Source organism: Canis lupus, chromosome 22 (assembly GCF_011100685.1).
Source record: "Canis lupus familiaris isolate Mischka breed German Shepherd chromosome 22, alternate assembly UU_Cfam_GSD_1.0, whole genome shotgun sequence".
Lineage (NCBI taxonomy): Eukaryota > Metazoa > Chordata > Mammalia > Carnivora > Canidae > Canis > Canis lupus.
The window spans coordinates 51,420,965-51,435,372 of NC_049243.1; the positions used below are offsets into that span (position 1 = coordinate 51,420,965).

The 14,408-nt window shown below is 37.6% G+C and overlaps 1 protein-coding gene across 1 annotated transcript in view; it reads left to right on the forward strand.

Moving 5' to 3' along the window:
• Window positions 1-14,408, forward strand: part of ITGBL1 (integrin subunit beta like 1) — a 212,928-nt gene that overhangs the window by 98,564 nt on the left and 99,956 nt on the right. Inside the window, exons 5-7 of the mRNA XM_038569987.1 lie at window positions 207-347; window positions 3,211-3,351; window positions 13,479-13,625. Coding sequence (XP_038425915.1) covers window positions 207-347; window positions 3,211-3,351; window positions 13,479-13,625 — 429 coding nt within the window. The remainder of the gene's footprint in view (window positions 1-206; window positions 348-3,210; window positions 3,352-13,478; window positions 13,626-14,408) is intronic.

Consider the following 14,408-nt stretch of genomic DNA (forward strand, 5'->3'; position numbering starts at 1 on the left):
TTGCTTTGTGTGTGTAATTATGTAGGTATATGTGCAAATATGATGTTTTAGGGGCAAATGTGTAACTTCATTATTTTAAGCAAAGACCATAGAGCAGGTACATTGTATTTCAAAAGGCAAAAATGATCACCAAGAGGTAGAAAGTTAATTTTGCTTTTAAAAGTTGCATTTTTTTCCTCACTCTATAAAATTCATTTTGGGTAAAGGCCATGGAAAGTGTTACTGTGGAAACTGTTACTGCGGGTCTGGTTGGCATGGAGATAAATGTGAATTCCAGTGTGATATCACCCCCTGGGAGAGCAAGCGAAGATGCACGTCTCCAGATGGCAAAATCTGCAGTAATAGAGGTGTGTCATTCAATCACATTACTACGGATTGGGGGAGGGAACAAAGCTCTTAATTGTTAACACCTCTTTTCTCTGGATTTCCTTTGGGGTGGGAGGAAATCATCTTTCATGGTGTTTGACTTTGATGTGAGTCCCCATTTGCCACACCAATAATCTTCTTTTTTTAATTTTTTCTTGAGTAACAAAGCAGAAATATAAAAAAGTTACTGTATAGTTCTTTAAGCTCCACTGACCAAATAGTTAATGTAGGGACTGTAATTTCTTTGGCGGCCATCCAGAAATAGCATGGGGCAGCTAAAAGGCGATTCTTGTAGATACTTTTTTTAAACATCTCTTGACTAACAGAACCATTTCCAGCATGAGCATCTAATTATCTAGAGAGTATTCAAGAAACTCTCTTATCTTAATTATGAGTAAATCGAAGGCTTGGTTGTTATTCAGAATTGATCTGGAGTTGCTTTACTTTTATTTACAGTAATAAAAATGATATTGAACAGATACAGAAACCACATGTCAGGTAGCCATCAAAAATTTAGGCTGACCTCTGACATGAATGTTAAGAATATATTAGTGTTACCAAAATGTAATGTAAAGTGAGTTAATTGTTGATATCAAATCAAATCAGTTGTAAACACTTTTTAAAAAGTCCTTGAAAATACTTATCTTTTTTCCCCTTATTAGCTGTTCTGGTAAATAAAAGAGGGCTGTGTGAGACTGTTCTTTGCCAACCTGATGACATAAATAAGTGACCATTTTTCCTTCTATAAAATTATAAAAATCTAGGAAGTTGGAAAACTATATATTTTTTTCATTTCTGTAAATGAATGGTGCTTTTGAATAGGTAACACCTACATGGAGAACCTTAACACATAACCAATTTTATCTTTAGAAAAAAAAAAGATGTTATTTATTTATTCATGAGAGGCAGAGAGAGAGAGAGAGAGAGAGAGGCAGAGACACAGGCAGAGGGAGAAGCAGGCTCCATGCAGGGATCCTGATGTGGGACTCGATCCAGGGTCTCCAGGATCAGGCCCTGGGCTGAAGGCGGCACTAAATCGCTGGGCCACCAGGGCTGCCCAGATTTTATATTTTTACAAATTGGCATTAAAATATTGATACAGAAGTAAAATGGGTCATATTTCCGCACATAGGGAAAGGAAAGCAAAAGGCCTGACTTTGGAGCAAAAATAATAAAGAGACAAAAAATCATAAAGAAAAGTCTTTTTAATGTATGCAGAATTGGTCTGACTATACATCATACCAATTCGTGTTATGTTTTCTTTTACTATATAAGGATATATTGTGCCTGAGGCCTTTATCTTAATATAATAGGGTGAGTAGTCACCATGAGGATGTCAGCGCCTGCAGCTTGTGCTGTGTTCCCATGGGGAGTAACCATATAGGTGTTGCAAAAGAGAGAGGAGAAAAGTGGAAAAGGTTGGACCATGGCATACACAGGGCCGTGGTGCAGGGCCAGGTTCTGCAGCAGGTGGGCTCTGAGACTGGTGTCCTTCAGAAACACACACTACGTGCCCCCTCTCTGCAGTTTTGCCTCCTACCTCCCCTTTCCCATGAACTGTCCAATGTGGAGATCTGCCAACAGCCAAACAAGAAGCAGCCTGCCCAAATAAGGCTGGGTAGTAGTGAGACTCAGGGGTTCCTGGAGATGAGCTGGGGGTAGTACTGCCAGGAGTCCTTTTTTCTCAAAAGGTACTGGCCATGTCTCCCTTAATACTCTTCCCCATCATTGCTTCCTGGGCAGGAAAGAGGCCCCAATCCCTGCACAAACCTACCTCATCTTTGTTAGCATATCTCCAAGGCCAAAACACCTGTTATAGACACAGCTAATCAGGGGTGGGATATATGTCTTGCAGTGCCATGGTTTTATTCTGGACTCACTTTAGCATATACCCATCCTCATCCCTGCTCCTGCATCAATTATTCTATATGAGAGCCACATGTATTCAATGTTTAAAATACAGATAAGGGTGTTTTAAAATACATTTTAAACATCCAGGTATAACAACACTTTACATTTTTGTACCTGACCCTACAGCCTTTCATTGCTTTCTTTTTGTTGAATAGATAGCAAGTTTCTTGAGGACAAGGATTCTAACTCATGTTCATTGTTTTGATATTATTTTATTTTATTTTATTTTTTATTTATTTTATTTTATTTATTTTATTTTTTTAAATAATAAATTTATTTTTTATTGGTGCTCAATTTGCCAACATACAGAATAACACCCAGTGCTCATCCCGTCAAGGGCCCCCGTCAGTGCCTGTCACCCATTCACTCCCACCCCCCGCCCTCCTCCCCTTCCACCACCCCTAGTTTGTTTCCCAGAGTTAGGAGTCTTTATGTTCTGTCTCCCTTTCTGATATTTCCCACACATTTCTTCTCCCTTCCCTTTCTATTCCCTTTCTCATTCAAATGAATGAGACCATATAATGTTTGTCCTTCTCTGATTGACTTACTTCACTCAGCATAATACCCTCCAGTTCCATCCACGTTGAAGCAAATGGTGGGTATTTGTCATTTCTAATGGCTGAGTAATATTCCATTGTATACATAAACCACATCTTCTTTATCTATTCTGTTTTAATATTATTTTAGAGAGAAATCAGTACTGTGCTAAAGACACATCCCACACAATTATAGACAGAGATACAGACTTTTGTTTATTAAAAAATATCTACTGTCCACTTTAGATGGTATTTTTCCTTGATAGAATTTTTTCTCTAATATATGTATTTCCTAAATATACAGTAAACAAAGATTTTAAAAAGCAATATGTCAGATGCTTTCTTCCATGATTTTTCTTCACTAAAACCATATACAATTTTTTTTTTTCCCATCCAGGGACTTGTGTGTGTGGTGAGTGTTCTTGCCACGATGTTGACCCAACTGGAGACTGGGGAGATATCCACGGGGACACCTGTGAATGTGACGAGAGGGACTGTAGGGCTGTCTATGACAGATACTCCGATGACTTCTGTTCAGGTACGTTGTTCTCCTCATTCTTGTTTTTAAGTAAAAAGGAAAAAATTTGTTTCCCTATTTTCAAACTTCATTCTGATTCTCACAGAAACTGTAAGAGAACTGAGTCTGTGGAGTGGCCTGGGTGACTCAATCTGTTAAGCGTATGATTCTTGACTCAGGTAGTAATCTCGGGGTAGTGAGATCAAGTCCAGTGTCAGACCCTGTGCTGGGCGTGGACCTTGCTTGGGATTCTGTTTCTCTCTCTCTCTGCCCCTAATCCCCTGCTCATGTTCTCTCTCTCTCTCTCTCACGCAAAACAAAACAAAACAAAAACAAAACATGAACAGATGAATGAATGAACTGAATATGTGCATTGGAAAGCATTTGATTGTCACAGAGCTCCTGTGAGTACCTTGGAAAACCTTCAGAGAAGTTACACATTGGGTGAAGATGAGAGATGAAAGGACTTTCTTAAAACTAGTCTAACTCCTCACCAAAGAGAACCACCTCCTCCAGGTATCTGTTGCTCATCTCTGAGCATACAAACCCAGCAGACTGGATGACAGTGTCCATGATGGGGACCATCCGAACAGCTGTGCTCATATATTACAGAACTTCATATAATACAGTTCTTGTGGATATTTTCATGCATGAATTCCTTGACATAATTTATATACTCAAGTTATTCTGCAGATTAGTGTAGGATTAAATACCAATAAGTGGGGACGCCTGGGTGGCTCAGTGGTTGAGCACTTGCCTTTGGCTCAGGGTGTGATCCCAGGACCCTGAGATCAAGTCTCACACTGGGCTTCACACAGGGAGCCTGCTTCTCCCTCTGCCTGTGTCTCTCTGCCTCTCTCTCTCTCTCTCTCTCTCTCTCTCTCTGTATCTCTCATGAATAAATAAATAAAATTTTGAAAAAAAAAATACCAATAAGTGGATTCAAAAATTTTATCTCATAAACATTTATAGAGCAGATACCAGGGTACCCTGTTTGCCAGAGTCTGGACAGTGTCTGGGCTACTGGTTCCAGCAGTGCAGGAGGGAAACATGATCTTTGACTTTAGGGAGCTTGCAATTTTAAGAGCAAAGGAAAAGCACACCTTGCCAGAAATTCTCAAGGCACAAAGAGAAAAAGAAGATAGTCAAATTGACCTGAAAAAGTGTCAGTGAGCAAAAAATGGAGTTACAGATTTTCAGTACGGTTATATTTGACAATCCAGGAATTAGAAACATATACATATACATCTTTTTGAACCTGACTGCTTAATTGGTGTGCAAGTAGATAGGAAACTCCACTGTCTCCTGCAGGTTTGCCGACAAAGGGAGATGAAAGAGCTGCCCTATTTAATCATGATTATGCAGCTGCAGAAGCTTCTCTGGCCCTGCTGAGGAGAGCCTGCTGCTAGAACTTCCCACAGCAGAAGGGCTTCCCTCTTCTGATTATCCCTCATGCTCAGGAGAATTTCCTAAATGTTTTGTGAACACCATTCTCTTGAGGGAAGGCCCTTTTCACATTTTTCTGTTATTCATTATATATGAGCGTTCTTTATTAACACCATTATCTACTCAGTGGAAATGTGACAGCCAGCAAATCTTGAGTAGCTCTCTATGCCAGACACTGTGATAAGCACTTTCCAGATTGTGGCATTTACTTTTTGTAGAAGTCTATGAGGTAGGGAATATATTCCTGCTTGTTTTACAAACAGGGGTACTGAGGTTCAGGAAAGCTCCATAACCTGCTGAAGGTCTCACAGCTAAGAGACAGAATGAAAATGTTAAGAAGGTCTATGAATCTCAAGAAATGTAAAGGTTCTTTCTTTACTGAAAAAAATGTTTGTTTAAACTTCAATTTAATATGACAAATATTTATCAAGAGCTAACTGTGCTAGAGGCACTATATAAGATATTAGGGTATAAAGATACAAAAATTCATAGGGATGCCTGGGTGGCTTAGTGGTTGAGCGTCTGTCTTTGGCTCAGGGTGCGATTCTGGGGCCCCGGGATCGAGTCCCACATCAGGCTCCCCGCGAAGAGCCTGCCTCTTCCTCTGCCTATGTCTCTGCACCTCTTTCTCTGTCATGAATAAATAAAATCTTAAAAAAAAAAAAACTAAACTAAATACAGAAACTTACAGGTTCTACCCTCAGAAAATTCAGTTTAGTGGGCAGCCTCGGTGGCTCAGTGGTTTAGCGCCACCTTCAGCCCAGTGCCTGATCCTGGAGACCCAGGATCGAGTCCCACATCCGGCTCCCTGCATGGAGCCTGCTTCTCCCTCTGCCTGTGTCTCTGCCTCTCTCTCTCTCTCTCTCTGTGTCTCTCATAAATAAATAAAATCTTTTTTAAAAAAAAGAAAATTCAGTTTAGCAAAACAAAACACAAAAAAACAAACAAAAAACCACCCCAAAACCAAAACAAAACAACAGTGACAGTACTGCCACATGAACATGAAATTTTCATATACTGTGGTATGGGAGAGTTGCATAGTCTCATTGGTTGCTCATCTGGCCATGATGCTGGGGAAATAGCAGTGAACACAACAGATCAAATCCTTCCTCTCATGGAGTTTACATCATATGGGGCTAGAGAGGCAACAAACAAACTGAATAGACTCTGTAAGGAATGTTAGGTGTGGGCTTCTTTGACATTTTACTTAGGTGATGAGGTTCTTCACAGAGGCAACATATGGCTAATGCATTGCTGATGTTTTCAAACACCATGTACATAGTCTACCCCTACCCAACCTAGAAGGTAGGCTTGCAGATACAAAGAGATGAGAAACATGTCCTAGGCAAAGAGAATAGAAGTGAAGTATGTGACCTGTGCAGGGGGCTAGAATCAGTTTAGTTATCACCAGAATGCACAAGTGACAAAAGGTAAAACTGGCGAGAAACAACTGGAGGTCTTTTTACCTTGTTGCAGAACTGGACTCTATTCTAAGGGTAATGGGGCGCTAATGATGGTTTTAGGCAGCGAAGTGGTACACTCACAGGTCTCCAGTCTGGTTGTTTGGGTAAATGTGTGCCATTTACTGAAATGGGGAATATAGAAAGAAGTTGTCCAATTCATTTCTAGACACACTGGGCCTAAAGAACCAATGGCAAAACAAAGTTGATATATTTTTTTTCAACCTACTGAATATATGAGTGTGAAGGGTCAGAGTTGAACATGAGAAGTTAGAGCCTTAGAGTAAGTAATTGAAACTCTATTAGAGTTCAGGAAATGTCATTTAATAATGCCATTTTAAAGTTGTTTGTGAGGTAAAACATGAATTCATACAATTTTAAGTGGGAAATGAAAGGAGATAATCAGGCTATATATAAAAATTAAAAGTTTGTGACTTTCTGATATAACTTTTTTCTGTTTTTTAATTAATTAATTAGTTAATTAATTAATTCATTTTTACATAGGGTATGTTCTTCCTTGATAAACTCTTGGTTTTGGTGTGGGGTTGAAAAATTCAGAATAGCTACAAAATAGTGACCACTCTGGGTCTTGTGTGCTATACTGTCTCACTGTGAGAGAGAGAGGTCATGGGTGAAGATGGGCAATGAAGATTCAGTTGACACTTCAGTTATTTCATAAGATCACAATTCCTACTGCATGTCATTTAGGCTCAGAGTTACCATTATAGGTTGGGCAGGTGAAGGTCATCAGGAGGCTTCTTTGGAATCTGAAATTCTCCATTTCATCTCTTCCTTCTGCCCTATTTTCCAATTTCTCATATTTTCTGTCCATCCCTATCCTAGAAGATTTCAGGGAAAGTGAAGCAGTTGGGCAGTTATGGCTGTGGTTGGTCAGGTTTATTGTAGGAGTTGCTTAGGAAAGAAAGAATAGTTTAACTCTACATGTGGTCTCCATGCTGTGGGGGTGGACCCATGGCTGTGGGGAGAAGGGATGGGGCAAGAGGCTGTGGTTCAGACAACAAGACATCCAGTCTGTAATTGCGATCTTATCCCTTTGTGGCAGTGAGTGGTGTATGGCCAATGTTCCCAAGCCTGCCTCCCACACTTAAAAGGAGGAATTTAGGGAAGAAGAAACTCATTTTAACAGAGACTCCACTCTTTTAGTCCATTTCACACACCTCATTCCAACTTATGTTCACCCTAACTCGGGAGGAGACATTATTACCTGCATTTTAATAGGGGAAGAAACTTCAGGTTCAGAAAAATGAAGTAACTTGACATAGTTCACGTGGGCATTAAGTGTCGTCTGGAAACACATACAGCACCTAAGTACTCATGTAATTGAATCTCCAAGTGATACAAACAAACTTCTTCAATTTTATTTTACTTTGGTAAGGAAGAACTGTCTTCTGGATGCTCAAAATTCTTATAAGCCCGAGCTTCTCTGAATGATGTTATGATCTGGGGCAGGCACCCATTACCCATCTCCAGCATTTTTTCATTCTCAGTAAATCTGTCAAATTCTACACTTTCTGTTTAGTGAATTATCGGTTTTCACAATTTTCCTAATTGCCCATCTGAGTTGCACCATAGTAAGGATGCCAGCAGCTGACTCTTGGGGATGTTAGCGCCTCTGTGTTGGGAGACAGAGGTAACCCAACTATGGCAGTATTCTCTAGTGATTTATGCAAGGCTGGGATATAAGAAGGCTCAGATAAAATGCAGCTTTATTTTTAGCTCCTATTCTTGCCATCCTCAAGGTGTTTGTCTTATTTGAGTCCCAGGGAAATCTCCCGGTGGGTTGGTTGAAGTTGCTCTTTTAATTGACAGTCTTATTGTATTCATTCATTCCTACCGAATTAATTTATCTATTCAATAATGCGTTGAAATGTAAACATTTTGTGCCTACTACATTGTAAATTCAGAGAAGACAAGTATTTTAAAACCTGCTCTCTGTTCTTAAATGTTTTTTTTATTTTTTCTTTCACTCCTATTTGTTGTTATCATTCATATAGTATGTGTGTGTATGTAAGTATCAATTAATTTGTATACTGATATAATTCATGTGTACACTCAGATACACACACATACACGACACCTCAGAGACATTAACTATTGGAGTGTAACTAAAATGACCAGGGCATGACCAGCCATCCTGAAGTGTACCAACTGTTCTCTGTGTTACTGCAGTTCTGTGAGCTGCTCCACTGAGTTTACCTCCTGATTCTGAAATAACTTTTATTCCCAATGACTGCTTACACTCTGGTCTATTTCCCCAAATACTGTAATTGCTAAAATACGCCACAGTGTGACCTTAAACTCAATTTTTCAATTTTGCCTGCCTATCAAAATGATGAAAATAGAAGGTTAGTCCTGGCTTAGCTTTCCTTTTATTTGGAAAATGGAATCATTTGATAGAACTCTATTGTGTGGGGAAATTTATCATTGTGGATTACCAAAGCATTATGGAAAAAAACTGAAAGACATGATTAAGTATATTCAGTTTGCATTGCCTTGAAAGAAAATCAAATACATTAAATGGACTTGTTTTTTTAAATAACAAGTACTAGTTAGAACTAATTTATTCCCCCCAAACTTTTCCTATCAGTGGTCTTCATATTCCTTTGTAAGAAGCTAATTGCAAAAGTCAGATTCCAGTTCATGAGTGGTTTTGATCATTTTAAAAGAAAGAAATATCTTCTACAGCAGGAGAATGTTTGTCTGGAATGGATGCCACTACATTTGTCCTGGACTGATATTTCTGAGATGACTTCACTCAAAAGAGCACAATGATTAAAAAAATAAATAAGTTTTGGTGTCAACACCATCTCCTACATGTCCAGCATGGCAATCATACCAACTGCCTGCACATGTGTATGGATTGGGCTGCGATCCCATTACAGTGGACACCATGTTGTTCTTCCATTGCTCTCTGTGTGTGTGTGTGTGTGTGTGTGTGTGTTTAATTCACGTCATAGGACTTCTGAAAGCCATTCTCTAATGTGTGTTCTTTACATGTTTCATAGCAGGGCTAAAAAATATTCTGTATTTGTTGATCCTCTGCCTACAGATTTTAAAGTAACACTTGTAAAAAAAATTAAAAAGATAAATAAAGTAACACTTGTTAGAAGCAATAAAATGAATTCCTGGAGGCCAAATCTATCTATCTATCTATCTATCTATCTATCTATCTATCTATCTATCATCTATCTATCTATCTATATCTATCTATCTACTATTTGACAAGCTAGCACGGAAGTATGAAATTTCAGTGTGGTAATAAAATTCACTTCTTCTAATTATGTCATCTTAAAGATAAAATGAAATGAGGGCCAGAAAGGTTGACAGTGACTTTAGACTGAAGGCAGAGATCTCCTAATTTCTTCTTTGATATGTCTTTCACTATTTATCTAGAGAAGGCTTGCTATATATGGCACATATATTATGGCAGTCAAAAGGATTTTCATGCTAAACAGATATCATTTATAAACTCTTTTTTATATATCAAAACCGAGCATTTTCATCATCTTCATTTTATCCCTATAAAATGATCCCTTCTCTCTCTCTTTGGCATAACTTTCATACTGAAATTGAGGAACTAGTAACTCCAGGGGAGAAATTAAAATTTCATTTTATGATTTCTTGTCTTCTCTGAAAGGTTCAATACCAGCTTCAGAATCTGATATCAATACCATGCATTTTTAAGTGATTTCCTAACTCGACTGATGCAATATCATAAAGGATTTTATAGAAAAAGTACAGTTTCATTTAAAGTGAGATCCATGATGTTCTGAAATATACTTGAACAGCATGTGATTTTGAGTTATAAAAGATATAGAATATAATCTTTGTTACCATAAAAGTTATGTTTATGCTTTAAGCCCATCTCTAATAAACATTTAGATCAGCAAAACTACTGTCAATATAATTTTTCATCCTATTAGACTAGATTTAAACCTTACTTTATTACTTCCACATTTGCTTCTCTGTGATCCTCATTGGGACATTTGATTTAGATATTTCTATTTTCCCAAAATAATTAAACCCTTAAGAAACATTCTATATCCCTGCTATCACCATTTAGAATGGTTGCCATGAATTCATTGACTCTTAGGAATTTCATTGATTATGAATGGTCGACTTAGGTCATTCATATTTTAATAACCCTTCTTTCCTCAGCCCAAATTTGTTCAATTGATGTAGACTTCAGATGCCATAGTATAGAGGAGACTCCTGAGTAGGTGATTTGAAGAGGAGCGGTGGCCATTCTGAACCAGATAATATGCTCCCACTGTGATATTTTCCTATTTAGAGGCAAAATCTTTCATTCTACAGCCAATCATAATGACACTGTCACATCAATTTATTCCAGTGTGTAAGCAATGAACTACAGTGGGGTTATGGAGACTTTGATGGGGTGAAGGCTAAGGCTGAGGTGGAAGGCACATGAGCTTAGGGCTCATCACACATGTGGCAAAAGTGCACATTGTGTGTGTTCTTCCCAGCTGTGCTTGGGGCTGGCGATGCATGGGGGTGATACACAAATGTATAAGACTCATTTTTTGAGAATGTTCATGAGGCTGCACGAATGCACAGGAAATAGAGATATAGGACTGCATAGGCTACTTTCCCCCCTCATGATTGTATCAGAACACAGAAATAGTGAAGAGATAAAAATAAGGCATAACTTTATGGAGGAAAACATTGAGATTAAAAACCAAGCGAGGAAAACAGTGCAATAGAAAATAGAAAGTGAATTTGGAGCATCCTGGTGAAAGACTTTCAGAGATTTCTTCTTCTAGGCCTAGAGCAGCTACACTTTTTTTTTTCAAAATATGTCAATGCATCCCCAGTTCATCTGACTTCTTTTGTTATTAATTGGACCAGATCTTAACTCTAAAAATCTCTTATTTGTAACTGCTAACCGTCTTCATGAATTCATTTCATTCTACCACCAGCTTTGTTTTAAATGTTGACATGTGAGTGAACCTGAGATAGAAACTAATTGCTGCTCTGAAGCCTATATTCCAGCCACAGAACTTGGGAACGTTCTGCCCTCAATCACAGCTCTCCCTTTACACAGGCTCTTGCTTCATTTGACGCCTAGGGACCGGGACTGCAGCTGGGTGTGTGTGTGTGGTGGCGGTGTTCTGGGTAGTTGGGGACTGCCTGGCATCTTTGCTTACTGAATATTTTCGTCTAACATTCACAGCTATTTTAAACTTTTCAAAGTGAAGCTTTCTTTCCCCCTTTCAATATAACTGTTTTCACTGTTATTGTTAAAGTGTCAACTAGTCTCTCAAAAATGGCAGCATGTTCTGTACTTTGTCCAATATCCTTGTAGCAGATCTGTCCTAGGAATGAGACCTCTTGTCTCCAAGAATTTCAAAGCCATTGGCTTCTATAAACAGCAGAATTAATCATACTTGAAATGTTAAAATCTGTTTTAGAATTGTTATTTACCTACCCATTTGCAATTAACTCTGGAAATTTTGTTCTAAATTTCATGAGGACGGGTAAGAAGAGTAGGAACTTCTGGGAAAACAACAAAAAAACCACAAAGTCCAACAATCTCTGAAACATAATTGCCAATAAATTAAACTATTAGAAGGGAAACTCTTATATTTAAAGATTTAAATGATCACATTGACGTATCATATGTATTTATTAACCGTCACAATTTTCTTTTCCTTTAAAATGGTGAGCCCAAAGGCAGAGTATTAATGGTGATAGGGATTTATTGTTTAGACCCTGTTACATAATAAGTGATCAATAAATGTATGTTGAATTGAGTATAGCATTAAATGAAAAATTTGGACTCACTGATCCCTAATATCTCATTCCACTTTGACCTATGATTTTATGATCTATTCCAAGAAGAACCAGGTTAATAGATGGTGAAAAGTTTCCTATATGTAGATTGTCCAATTCTTCCAACTCAAAAGATAAATATCTTCCCACAAACCTTATGGACTCTTGATAAAACAGGCTAGTCCTCACTGAAGAACAGTTTCCATATTGTATGATTTCTATTAATATCAGGTGCCAAAGACAAGATAGTATAGATTTTCATCCATTAGCATCATATTCATTTTACTTAAAGAAAATATAATTCTAAAAAAAAAGAAAATATAATTCTACTTCCTTTACAAATTTTCGTGCATTTTTGGGATGCCTGGGAGGCTCAGTCAGTTGAGTATCCAACTTTTGATCTCAGCTCATGTCTTGACCCTCAGGGTTGTCAGTTTGGGCCTGCATTGGGTGTCATGTTTGGCATGGAGCCTACTTATAATTTTTAAAAATCATGCATTTTTCAGCAATTTTAGAAATCCACAGTGTTCTGCATCTGTGATAATGAGTATCTGAATATTGATTAGGAATTAATAAAAGCTCATGCTTTTTCTTTCTCGCTTTTCTTTCTTTTCCTACTTGTTTACACATGTGGACTCAAAAATAACAATAGCTCGCTTTTATATAGCAGTTTAAGATATATTATGTACTTCCTGATACATGTGGATAGATTATGTATTATCTTATTTAAAAATGAAGAAACTAAACCTCAGAGAGGTTGACATTTGACCAGCTCTATTCTGTAGATAGCAGGATCAGGATTTGGACTCACTTATTTGATTGAATACATAGGCCATTTTTTACTGTACCATACCACTACTCATCGCAATTCATTACAGGCTCTCTGACCATGTGTAAAGAAATTTAATATCTTTCCTGACCTCTTTTGTGTATACTACATTATCCATAGGGAATGTGAACTCCAGAGAGGTTATTGGTTTTAGGCTAAGAGTCTCTAGGCTGAGCATGTAGTGTGTAGAAAAAAAAAGGTAATAAAAATTATGGGGTTCTCCACAAGATAACACATGTTTCAGCAGCAAATTGTTTTCAATTTCCTGTCTCTTCTCCACATGAATTAATTACTAAATCCATCAAATACTCCACTTAGGCCCTGGCAGACCAATACAATCACATACACCTGGATTTTGATGGATTCGTTTATAGCCCTATGAACCCGTTTATCTTATTGAGAGTAGTTGATTTTCTTTACCCCTCATGATCAATCAATGTAAATCAAATATTTAAGAACTTGAGAAAAATGTGCCTTTGCTTTAGTATTTAATATGGTGTTAATTAAGATCCTGGCTCATTTGTGATATTCACTGTTGAAATGAAAACTAATTCTGACTTCATTGTCTATTTTTTCATATTTTTTACACTCTCATTGTGAAGGTCATGGACAGTGTAACTGTGGAAGATGTGACTGCAAAGTAGGCTGGTATGGGAAAAAGTGTGAGCACCCACGTTCCTGCCCACTGTCAGCAGAGGAGAGTATCAGGAAGTGCCAAGGAAGCTCTGATCTGCCTTGCTCTGGAAGGGGTAAGTGAAGGTTCTCAGGATTTGTCACCACCTCCTGATCCTATGAATCAAATACATTCAGCTTACATATATCTTATTTAACAGATAGTTGAGATCCCTCAATAAGGAAAGATTAGTCTTTTCAGAATTAATAGTATATCCAGTTTCCATTACTGAAAGTACACGGAGAAATATAATCTCTTTCTTCCTCTCTGTCACATGCATGCACACACACACTATCTCTCTTACACCATCAGTTTATCTTTGAGGTCAGTTCAGTTTCAGTTTAGTTCAGGTCATTTCAATGCTACATTTAAAAAACTGAACAATGAAACATTTGAAGAAAACAAATGAAACAAAAAGGTAACCTACTGAATGGGAGAAGATATTTGCAAATGATATATCTAGAGGGGGTTAGTATTCAAAATATATAAAGAACTTATATGTCTCAATGCCAAAAAAACAACCCCACAAGCAAATAGTTAGGTTAAAAAATGGGTAGAGTATCTGAATAGACATTTTTTTCAAAGAAGATAAACAAATGGCCAACAGACATATGAAAAGATGCTCGACATCACTCATCATCAGGGAAATACAAATCAAAACCACAGTGTTTTACACCTAGCATAACAGAATAAAAAAAGACAAGAAATAACAAATGTAGGCAAGGAAACTTTGTGTACTATTGATGAGAATGCAGATTGGTATCACCACTGTAGAAAACAGAAATGCAATTAAAAAATTAAAAATGGAATTATCATATGATCCAGTAATTCCACTAGTAGGTATTTACTCAAAGAATAT